The sequence below is a fragment of the Mustela erminea genome, chromosome 11, assembly GCF_009829155.1.
Source record: "Mustela erminea isolate mMusErm1 chromosome 11, mMusErm1.Pri, whole genome shotgun sequence".
Lineage (NCBI taxonomy): Eukaryota > Metazoa > Chordata > Mammalia > Carnivora > Mustelidae > Mustela > Mustela erminea.
This window is the reverse complement of record NC_045624.1, coordinates 54,022,167-54,034,203: the sequence shown is the minus strand read 5'-3', so window position 1 is coordinate 54,034,203 and position 12,037 is coordinate 54,022,167. Positions and strand designations below refer to the sequence as shown.

General features: G+C 45.8%; 1 protein-coding gene across 6 annotated transcripts; it reads right to left on the bottom strand.

The window, feature by feature from the left end:
- Window positions 1-3,244: 3,244 nt before the first annotated feature.
- Window positions 3,245-7,906, bottom strand: SP8 (Sp8 transcription factor). 6 transcript variants are annotated; one of them, XM_032305717.1, is made up of 3 exons: window positions 7,791-7,906; window positions 6,942-7,038; window positions 3,245-6,789 (listed from the first exon to the last, which is right to left on the bottom strand). In XM_032305717.1, exon 3 carries the CDS (start codon window positions 6,754-6,756, stop codon window positions 5,287-5,289), a length of 1,470 nt encoding a protein of 489 aa, XP_032161608.1. In that variant the 5' UTR covers window positions 6,757-6,789; window positions 6,942-7,038; window positions 7,791-7,906; the 3' UTR covers window positions 3,245-5,286. The 6 variants fall into 6 exon arrangements, with proteins under 6 accessions (XP_032161608.1, XP_032161609.1, XP_032161606.1 ...); XM_032305718.1 differs by lacking the exon at window positions 7,791-7,906 and adding an exon at window positions 7,398-7,654; XM_032305715.1 differs by lacking the exon at window positions 6,942-7,038.
- Window positions 7,907-12,037: the final 4,131 nt, after the last annotated feature.

The window sequence follows — 12,037 nt, the reverse complement described above, 5'->3', positions numbered from 1 at the left end:
GCGCTTTATTCCTGGCTCTCAATCACCCCAGGCTCTCCTCGCTGTCCCTAGAGCTCTGGAAGCCCCGACAGTCCTTAGGAACCAAAGCTAAATGTATAAGGCTGCTTCCTCACCGCCAGGAGACTCCGCAGAAAATTAAATTAAATTAAACACGCGTCCAGGGACCAAAGAAAATAGATTTCCCCCCTCCCCCACGCTACAGCAAATCAACACTCCTGCGCACCGGGAATGCAGCGAACCTAAAGAGATGGCCACTGACGCGCATCCCCTCAAACGGCAGCGGCTGGAGCCCAGGACAGCAAGGAATTACCGGCTTTCCTTTAATCCGGAAGCAGGGAATAAATAGGGCGCAAGCAAATTCCGAGAATCTTATTTTTAAACAACAGCAACAATTGTATAACAAGCAAAGTCCTCAAAAGATGCCACCCAGAGACAGTCCTAACTTATAAAATGAGTACACCATTGCTCTACACCTCACTCCTTTTGATTCCTTACTTAACACGATTTTTTTTTTCTAGATACAGGGATAGAGTTAATCTGCTGGACAATTTTTTAAATAAAGTAAGGCAGGCAACTGTGGAAATCTTTTTTTTTTTTTTTTTAAAGAAAGCGTTGATCATACCTGAGTTTTTCTTACCAGTGCGGGGAGAAATAATAATGCCCGTCTGGCTAGACGCAGCAAAAAACAGCAGGAATATAAAAACCCCAGTTTATTCAAAATACCTATATCAAATTAACCCCTCTTTGAGACTATTCATATGAAAAATAGAGCAAATGTAGAACTTCTCTCATTATATCTATCTCCACCACCTTAGGCAACCAGAGAGAAATCACATCTACAGTTTTGTTCCTCTAAATTTCCTGCCTTAATTTGCCAACCTAAAAGATCATCTGACCTTTGAGCTCATCCTACAAAATAAAAGATTTAATTTAAAGAAATTCCTCCACAGGCCTTCTGTAACATTCCATTCAGTAATGTCACCAAAAGATCCACAGGGAGATGAAAATGTTGATGGCAGGATTATCGATCTTCCCACTCAGGAGTCCAGTCTCATCATCTACTTGTCTTTAATTTTTAATTTCAACATTTTCTCCCCAAGGGGAAGCCCAGTTGGGAAGTTATACCAAGACTGGAGTAAGAATAAAGTTGAAGGAAGGCAAAACCATCTGGGAACTTCTTCTAATGTCAGTTGGTAAGGGAAAGGAACTCATCACATTGGCTTGAATTAAGCTTCTAGCATAAAATATTTTTGTTGATAGTCCAATGTCAGCAAGTCACAGATCCTAAGATGAAGGAGATCAGAGAGAGCAAGAGAGAGAAACTGAACAGCAAAGGATAAAGCAAGGTGGAAAAGAAAGTTTGGGGAAGAAACAAGGCACATCAACAGAAAGGCTGGGCTGAGCCATAGCCCTGTTCCCATCTCTGGAGGGTGCACTGACAAAACCCGCCTGACCTCTGGGTCAACAACTAGTTTAACTCTACCTTGATCTGAAGACTGGAAGCTTGTCTCTGGGTTCAAACTGAGATCCAGCCTTTGGCTTCATTTGTGTGAGCCTTCAGGCACTGTTAAGAGGTGCTTTACCACAGACAAAGCAGAGAGAAATCACAAATTTGCACCTTATCTTCCATCCTCTGAAAAGAGGATGTTCATCCCCAAAAGGGAACCCGGCCCACCCTCCACAAAGTGAATCTAACAATACCACTCAATAACCATCAAAACAAAATAAACCAGAACTAGAAGGGTGAGGAGGAGGTGAAGGAGAAAAGCGAAAGTTTGCAATCTGTCCCCCTTCAACTACCCCCAAAGAAACCTTCCACACAGCATCTCTCCTCGTCATGACCCACTTCTTAAATCATATGTGATTTTGTATGTAATGCAACTTATATTATAAATGCATCAAGCAGCTTTCCTCTTACCTGCCACTACATTTAACTCCTTCAGAGCCGCTTTCTCCGAGTCCCTCGGCATTGCAACTTTCAATAAAAAAGAAACAACACTTAAACTGTGTTCTGCGTGTTAGTCCTAGGAAGAAAGTGACAGAAAGAGACTGTTTTACTTTTTTAAAACCATTCCTTAGAGCTTTAGTATACCAAAGAATCAGGGCTAACCTTGCTTGCCTAAAACCATAGGGATTGGAGGTCTCAGGTACCTGCATAGACAACAGGATTAAGGCAGTCTGCTACTTGGGTCCAAACTGAATTATTCTAAAACATTTTATCCCTAATTGTTTTTTTCCTTCTGAGTTTACAATATTCACAGCACTCTATATTTTCACTTTTTTCTATGGATAATAATGACTTTATAGAAATTTCAGTGGAAATTTTTCAGGTCAAGAAGTACATACACCAAGACTGAACTTGGGGTGGAGAGAATGCAAACAGAAAGAAAGAAGGTAAACTTAGAAGAATCTGAACACACTAACTTTTTATTCAGTTTGATTCAAAATAATAATATTAATCTAATAGTGAAATAGTTTGATATAACATCAATCAACATTTAAAGTATTTTATGTTTCAAAGTATGGCTCAAGGAACACTCATTGCTTAAATGCACTTAGACATAACAAGACAATATTTTTTTATTGGCATCATTGACACCTATGAACAATAGCCTAGTAAATAGATTAAGGTTTAACCTTCCTTTTCTTTGGTGGCTGTTTAGAGACTTTAAAAGAACAGATAACTCATTTCAACAGGAATCTACTACTGATATTTACCTCTACATAATCTTTAGCTAAGACATGGAATGCCAAAAACAAGCTTTTGTTAGCTTGACCTCCTCCACCCCCTAACAACAAAAGTTATCCCCAAACCCATGTTTTTATTTTAGATGTATTGATCTACCAATGTAAGGCTTGGCCTTTTAAATACCAAATACAATCAATGGCCAACAACCTGACTCCTTCTGGAGAGAAGGAAGCAGAACAGGGAAATTTCTTTGAATTGTTTGGTGACTTAGTACAAATTTGAAGAGGTCAGTAAATCCTGATGCTTTGAGCTAAATCTACTGGTAAATAATTAATTACATTTCTTAGACACTATAATCTTAATCTTGGTAAATAGAGAAACACAGATTTGCCAAATAGATCATTCCATCTAAGTAATATCTTAAAGGCAGTTATTTAAATATTACCACAAAAAAACAGGGTTATATTTTGTTTAAATTAGACATTTAACTGAAGATAAAATGCAAATGTCCATAGTTTAAAAAGGAAAAAAAAATACAAATTAACTGGCCTAGTCTTTTATCTGAGTTTATTAATACCATTTAAAATATTACAAATAAATCAATTACATCTCATGCATTTAAAATGCAAGTCTAAAATGTTCCAGAGAAAGGCTTTTCATTTCAATGTGAAATATCCAAATTATTTCAACATTACAATGAGCAATTAGTTTGCAGAATCTGCAAACATTTAAATGTAGTGTCAGGAGTGTTTATTAACAGTTAACAATATTACCTTCAGGAAATACACAAAGGCCAAAGTTAGTTGAGTTTCACTTGGACAATTTATTTAATACATGGGTTTTGGCAGACCCAGTTATTATGAAATATAGGAGAACTCTCACTTTAACTATGCCTGAACTGCCAGCAAATGCAAAGAAGTACATGCTCCATTAAATTAAATGTCATCCCACATTTATCAAATATTGTCTTAGTTACAGTTTGATACCTATCTAAATTCATATTCGAGCAAAACTAAGCCCCGAAAGTGCGTTTGTGGCTCTGCACCTCCAGAAGTGAGTTCAAAATACCAGCAGCTCATCAGAACTGCAACAATAACTCTTAGTATTTTGTGTGACCAAAAAAAGAAAAAAAAATCAACTTTACTTCAATATATTTTCAAATATTTACTGGAAGTAATATACAAGAAAAATACTATACAAAATCGTCTCCTGGACAGCTGCACCTCACACCCATACACTGGTGGAGTTATAATTAATTGGTAACTAATCTAGAAGGATTCTCCAGTTGTACAAACCATTAGGTTTTGATATATTTTACAAAGTTTTTTATTCCTATTTTCCCTCTTTTGGCATTTAAACTACAGCCTCGTCTTAAATAAACGATAGCTTCTTCACTTGTTTATAAGTTTAAATCACACGCAAAAAAAAAGTTTAACCCTAAGAATCTTCAATGAATTCCAAGAATTTACAGTAATGGGTACAATACAAACCGGTGGCTGGACTAGCAAAAAAAGATTGGGAGATTATGCTCAGGAGTGGTGAAAAACGAGGTAGAAAAGGACAAACACGGAGATAGTTAATCTGGTCTCACCGGAAAGGGGCATTTTTGCATAAGAAAAAGACACCTACCCTCGCCCCCACCCCCACCCCATAAGTTAAGTTAATGCAATCAAAATAACTTTGGGATCAACGTTAGCAGTTTCGAAAGAAAGACTTGGTCACTGCTAGAGGGCAAACTATCTAGAGGGGAACCAAGTAGAAGGATGCTGTATTTTTTCTTTAGTTTTTTATTTTTTAAGAAAATGTTATAAAGATGAAAGAAGGCTGCTGCAGCGATTCACCAGGACTGCCCTTAGCTGAAACTTGAATCGGTTCCACCTCAGGGAACAAAGGAAAAGAGGCAGAGCTGACGTTGGGAGAGCTAACTCTACAAACTCCGGGTCTCGGGGCCGCCAGGTGGACACCCCCACGTATTTGCGACCGCTCTGAACAGGGAGGGCAGCGGCACGCAGCGGCCAGGCAGGGCTCTCGGAAGCCGAGACCGCCAAGACTGTGGTTCTCCAGCCTCGCTGGAGGCTGCTCCAGCGGGGATGCCCGGCCTCCTGCCTCGGCCTCCTGCCTCGGCCTCCTGCCTCCTCCTCCCCACCGCGCAGCACAACCTAGTTCAGCGGAGCCGTTCCCGCTCCGGCCGAGGCCCCGCGTCTCCCAGACACTAGATCCGTCCGGCTCTACCTCCAGCGACCGCTTCCCTCTAAACGATACAACTTGGGGATGGCAGAGAGAGGACGAGGAGAGGACGGAAAATAAAGACCCGGCAAGGCGCCGGTTACAGCTGTACGGGGCTCCTAGAGTGTTACCTGGTGAGATGAAAAAGCCAGGGCCCAGGAGAGCAATGGGTGCTACTTACACGTCCATATCCCCTTTACAAAGTAAAGTCACAGAGTGAGTCAAAAGAGAGAGAGAGAGAGAGACTGAAGGAGACAAAGTGCGAGCAGGATGGACAGTGGAAAGAGGCTGGAGCGGAGGCCAGGACAGACGGGACCCAAGCGGACCGGGATGGGAGGGGGTCTAGGAGAAGGGCCGCGGCGGGATACGCGTCACTCCAGGCCGTTGCGATGCCCGGGCTCCGGGGGCTGCAGCAACTCCGGGGAGTGGCAGGGCGGGCTGCCCGCGGCACTGTGCTCGCTGTCGGTGTCGCTGCCCTTCTTGCCGCCGCTACCAGAGCCCGCCGAGCCGCCGCCGCCGCCGCCGCTGTGCGTCTTCACGTGCTTGCTGAGGTGGTCGCTGCGCATGAAGCGTTTGTTGCAGACAGGACAGGCGAAGCGCTTCTCGCCCGTGTGGGTCCGCAGGTGCCGCTGCAGCTCGTCGGAGCGCGTGAAGCGCTTGCCGCAGAAGAGCCAGTTGCACACGAAGGGCCGCTCGCCCGTGTGCCAGCGCAGGTGCGCCTTCAGGTGCGACGTCTTGCCATACACCTTGCCGCAACCCGGGATGTGGCAGCTGTGCAGGCCCTTGCGCCGCAGGCTGGCCCCAGCCGGGCCCAGCCGCTCCGCCTCCTGGCAGTTGGGGCAGTCGCAGGTGGCGCGGCCGGAGTAGCGGCGTGCGGAGGAGCGCGGGGAGCCCCCCAGCGGCGCCGACGGCCCAGCGCTCAGCATGGAGCCCCCAGCGCCGGCCAGCGGCGACGGGGCCGAGTCCGGGTAGGAGCCCGGCAGCACTGGCTTGAAGCCGTCCATGAGGTGCTGCCCGGCGGGGCTGAGCAGGTGCGAGGAGGCGCCGCTGCTGAAGGCCGAGTGGCTCAGGCCCGAGTAATCCGAGTTGTAGCCTCCGAGCGGCGAGTGCAGCGAGGTCTGGAGCCCCCCGGCGGCAGGGTGCAGCGAGCCGGGCAGCGCCGCCGCGCCATTGGGGTTCTGCACGTCGATCCAGCCGGCGCCCACGTCCCACCAGCTGGACGCGCCGGCCGAGCCCACGTCGCCGGCGGCGCCCAGTCCTGGGTGCGAAGGCTTGAACCACGACTCGTACGGGTGCGCCATGCCCACGCGCGGGTAGATGCCCTGCAGCCCGTCCACCGAGGTGTGCACCTTGGAAATGAACACGGGCTGGTGGGAGCCGTCCTGCGAGTGCGCCGAGGAGCCGCCGCCGCCGCCGCCGCCCCCTCCGCCGCTACCCCCTGAAACACCGGGGGCCTGGAACACCGAATAGTCGTTTGCAAAGGGCGAACTGGAGGCGGCGGCCGCGGCGGCCGCAGCGGCCGCGGCGGCGCTGCTGGAGGTTAGGGAGAAGGCGCTGGAGCCCGGCGAGCCGCCGCAGCTGAACGAGTCAGACACCAGGGCCGCCGCCGCCGCCGCGGCCGCCGCGGCCGCCGCCGCAGCAGAGGACGTACCGCCGTTCCTGGAGGCCCCCGACACGCCGAAGCTCGAGAGACTGGAACCCACTACGTTGCAGCTGCCAGAGGAGGAGGACGAGGAACGTTTCCAGGGGTGAAAGCCTTTGCCGAAGGAAGAAGAGCTGTCCGAGAGGGAGGAGGGAGACGGGCTGGGGCTGCCGATCTTATTACAGGTAGCAGCAAGCATGGCCAGAGGAGTGGATCCCAACCTCGGTTCTTCCTGCGGGAAGGAGGAGAGAAAGGTGGGGGAGGGGGAGGTGGGCAAAAGTCCGGTGGGGGAGGGAGGAAAGAAATGTGCATCAGTCCTCCGGTAACCTCCAAAACGCCCCACGGCACCCCATCTCTCGTTGCGGCACGCCGCCACCAACTCACCTGGCTCCCCCAACAGCCCTGGCACCCGGCTGCTTCCTACTCTACGGGAGGGGACAAGTTGGGCTGCCGGCGTCTGACTCGGGAGCAAAGCGCCATGCTAAAGAAGAGTTTGACAAGTATTCTCACCTAAAACAACACTCCCGTGCACACAAGGCCCCAGGCACTTCGAAACAAACAAGCAAGCAAAAAGTCCAGTTTGGGGAGGAAGGAAGTTTCCTTTGCCGAGAAGTCTGGGGAAAGACCAGTGGATTGCTTTTAAGAGCGCTTCCCCTGTAATCCAGAGAGAGCTTTGAAAATCCTGTTCCGGTCCCCAGAAACCCATGCTGGGTTGTTTCTCCCAGGCCAAAAGAGGTCAAACTAGAGAGCTCGCTCGCTCTTCCTGGTTTCTTTTTATTTTCTTAAGGGGAAAAAAAAAAGTCTACAGTAGTAAAAAGAGAGAGAGACGGTTCAACGTACCTGCAAGACAAGACGGGCTGCGGTATTTTTAAGGGGAAGAGGGAAAATCTGCAGTTTGCTCAGGAGGAAAAAGAGAGGACTCTTTACCCCCGAAATCGTCGCATATAAAATGGACTGGGCGCACGTCTCCCGGGCAGGGAGCGGCCGGGCGCTGCGAGGTGGCTTGTCTAAATGCCCTTCGAACCTTTTCCTGCGCTGAAAAAAAGTGACTCTGCCCCCCTCTCCCCCTCTTTCTTTTCTCCAAACTCACTTGTATTTAAAGGGGGGAGAAAAAAAAAAAACGCTCTCAATAGAGACTGATAGCCCGTGGCCTGGCCGGGGCGACTTTAACCCCCTCCGATCGGCAATAAAAGGAAACTAATTAAACCAGCAAGAGAAAATCCTGAGACTCACCCCTAGAAGTGAAGTTGCCATCACACAAAAGTGCCCTCCTCCTCTCAGAGGATCTTTTTTATATTGATAAATCAGAGGCAGTGTTTTTTTTAGAGGTGTGCAATACAATGATCAGTTCCGCCCATTCCACCACAATTGTAGCTCCCTCTCCGGCTTTGAAGTGCCGCGGAGGCGCGGCCAGCCAATCTGCGGCCTCGCCGGGCCGCGCCGCGCGCGCGCCGTGAGGTCATCGGCGCCGCCGCGGGCCGCCGCTGGGGGGGGGGGGGGGGGGGGGTAGCGGGAGGGGCGCGAGGGACTGCGCGTGTGTTCCAAAGCGGTGTGTGAGTGTGCAACAATGTAACCCTGTGCGTGTGTGACCAAGCTGAGAAGAAGACAGTGCAGACCGGGGGCGGGGGTAAGGGGTAGTCGGCGGAGGGGGAGGAGGGTAGACTGTGCCGAGAAGGGAGCGGGTGTTACGGGTGACAATATAACCATGTGTGACAGGAGGGTACAGGGACAGATCAGTAAAGTGTTGGGGGAAGGGTGTGAGTGTACTGTAGTGTAACTATGAGTGACAAACCTAGGGAGAGAAGAAGGACAGGGCAGTAAAGAGTGAGGGGAGGTGGTGTGTGAGTGTGTTTGGTGTGAGGGAGAAATTTGTGTGTGTGTGTGTGTGTGTGTGTGTGTAGCAGGGAGGGTGGATGCGTGTGTGCGCAGGAGAGGAAGTAGGGAGAAGGCTGTGTGAATGTGTTTGTGTGAGAGAGAAGAGGGTGGTGTGTGTCTTTGTGTGTGTGCGTGTGTGTGTGCGCGTGGGCAACAAAGCTGGGGTGGAGAATAGGAACAGTGCAGTGAAGTGCACCTACACAGAGAGAAACTGACGATTTGAAGAGTGAAACTGCGAAGTTGAGTGAGGCTGAGTAAACAAATACTCACAAACGCTGTCCGTGTCGCCAACTTCCTCTGGTTCCTTGTATCTAAAATCTTGAGTGATGTTTTTCTTAACTCCTTGGACTGTCACCACATTTTTGAAGGGAATTGTATTAATACCTACCTATACTTTCTCGAAGCTCTACAGCGGAAGGGTAGAAACTTCGGGCCGCTGAAGGGTATTTTTAGGGGTGAGTTAGGGCGTGTGTGCGCCTGCGTCTACGAGTTGTTACTTTGCTTCGGTGGCTTTTTTTTTTCCCCCTTTCCCTCCCGAGGTGGGATTCCGCTTTGGAAGTACAAGTCTCACTCTAGGGGACGGGCGTGTTTGTCCCGCGACGCTGAGTACATTTCAATACAAAAGGATTAGATAGAGATGGGGGTGAGAGAGTATTGTTTCATTCTCTGGGTGAAAAAATGAGGAACGCTTTATGGAATTTAGAATTTTTCACAGGAAACTTCACTGACACTTTCTGAGAAAAAAAAACACAAGAAATTTTGACTGAAATCTGTGAGTTTTATGGATCAGAGAATAGAGAGCCCTTTGAGAAATCTTGGACCACATGTATGGAGGCATCCATCTAATGGCGTTTGGGCCAGATAGCAATGAGTATGTGTGCATGCTGATAGATACACTTAGCTCAAATTCGGTGGATTTTAAAACTTGCTTCCCATTTGTGTTATTAGTTGCCTTCAGAAATGTCATTACAATTTTACTGTTCTCACAAGGGAAGATCTTAAACCACAGTATAAATACCATACCAGTGTAGCAAAAAAAAGTCCACAGCCTTTCCATCACCATTGAATATTTCGTGGTTTTTTAAAAAGTAATTCATAGTTTTAAGCAGTTACCAATGCTCTCAGAAATCTATTTTTAATGCAGAATTGATTAAAATATTATTAGCTGCCGAAAGTGTCTTTTTCTTTTTCTTTTTTTTTTTTTTAAACTGGGGAAACATTTTCATGTTATTGTTTTTTAACCCTACTCAAGTGCATTAAGAGCTTCTAGAAATGTTAAAAAAAAAAAAAAAACCAGAAAAATCCTCCTTGGGTTTACTAAACTCCAAAGTCAGGTTGTATCATTTGTGTAAGTTTCACTTAGCAGAGTTGAGGCTGATGTTTGTGGTGTGAGAGTGTCTTTCTGACCCGTTTTTAACAGTGTTGGGATATTGACTGTACATCATATCTATTGATTAAGAAGGTAAGGTACATTCTCATACTTTGAAGTAAGTGTGAAGTAAATTAATGAACTGCTTTCTTTCTCTGAAGGCTGACGTTTACCATAAATGTCGTGTTTCTCCCTGCAAGCCACTCTGAATGATTTTAGCGTGTTGAGAAGGCGTGACAGGCCAGCCCAGAAGGAGGAAGGGGTGGGGGAAGGAGGGAACTCCGTTTAACAAATAAAAGAGAATTAACTTCATTGCTTTGGTCTCTTTCTATAATGATATTCATTTTAAGGACCTAATCCACAGTTGTTCAAATTTGGGGTTTAATTCTAATCAATACCATCACTCTCAAAGGTAGAGGGAAAAAAAGCTTCGAAAGAAGACTCCCTTATTTATTTTTATCTTTTTATCCTCCTATCTCCTAGAAGGAAGTGAGGTAAGACTAGTAAAAAAGTTAAATGCTGACTCAGAATAAATGGAAGCATTAACCACTGTTTCCTCAAAAAATGCTGGAATCAGAAAAAAACTCCACGTCATGTGATAACAGCCTTGAGCTCCCTACTTCTAAGATTTTTTATTTGGATAAATTCACTTTGGAATAATACGTAATTCTTCCTATGACAATGGGTGATAAGATGGGTGTGGATTTAATAAACATTCTGGATTCCTCGATTTCTATAAGGTTTTGCAGCATTTGAGGGTTTTCACAAAGGTTTGTATGTGCATCTTTCTTCATTAGTAAATATACAGAGATATAGAGGGAGATACACACATATATACATACATATATATTCCACTTAGCCCATTGAAATAGGTTAAGTGTTTATTTCACATTAGTATTGGTCAAGGGACATTTCTTTCCCTTATACTGTGCCCGCTCCACTTCCCCTCCCCAAAATAAGTGGTTAGTTTTTGTCATAAGGCATAGGACAACAGAAATAAAAAGGAAAACTAAAAAATTCCATAACTGATCAAAAATTAAAACAGCAACAATCTTGATTCTGGTTTCAATGAAACTGATCTTAATGGCAGTTCTTTCTCCACTTTGGAGAAGTGACTCAATCATTTTTGAATCCCCCACAGGAAGAAACATCTGTAACCCATTGTAGATACAACCTGTCCAGCCAAGCATTTCATAAAGCATACAGTTCAGTTTACCTTTTGTTATATTGATCATTACTCAAGTATTGTACTATGACAATATAGAGGTTTTGAAGAGAAGGAGGAAGAAAGAAAGTGCAGACTTTCTAACATTAAAAGTTTCCCCCACCCCATATTGAGTTGAACATGCTGGCAAGGAGAGAAGTAGACGGATAATCTGCTGTTTCTTGCAAACCTGTGGGATCCACTTTCAATAAAGCTAAAATCTATTAGCATTCTGTATGCATCTGCAGCATAAATTTCATTTGAATTTCAAATTTAATAAACCAGGAGGTTTTTAATCATCCCTGGTTTTATTTGTTTGATATTAACATGCTTATTGACCGGGTCTGGTGACCAGTTTGATCATTACAGGACAGCAAAAAGTTAATTAAAACGACCACAGCCCCTTAATCATATCATCTGTCTCATCCATGTCGCTCTCTTTATTACCGGTGATGATGGATAGTCTCCCAGATTAATTTCTCTGTTTCTTCGATTTGGACAACAGCTTTTGGGACCTAATTTACATCCTGGGAACAACTTGCTCAAGTATATCTAACACCTTGCAGCTACAATATACATCAACATCTCCTTAGATGGAGTGAAAAACGGGGTTTTTTTTTTTGCAGGCGGGTTTGAAGACTAATCAATGCTGCGATTTGGAGCCCTTACGCTTTCACAGTCAAAGAAATAAAAGGTCCTAAAAGCAAATTAGAGGCCTCGATCCTTGTTTTTCCTTTTCAGGGAGTGGGGAGTGAAATATGCCTCCGCTGTTTGGTTAAGTAGATTAAAATGTGTAGATACAACGACAAGTAAATAAAACCATTTGTAACCATTAAGTACAATTAGGGATTTATAGCAGAAAACATCAAAGTTATCCAGGCTTTCAAGTGTCCGGCAACACATCTACACCAAATACGGCTTTTGGACAAAGTGTGGTCCGGTGTATGAACAGCACTGAAAAAAGCCTGAAAGAAAAGCAAAAGAAAAAATAATTCACATGAACTACTGCACATAGGCGCGTACCTCTGCTGG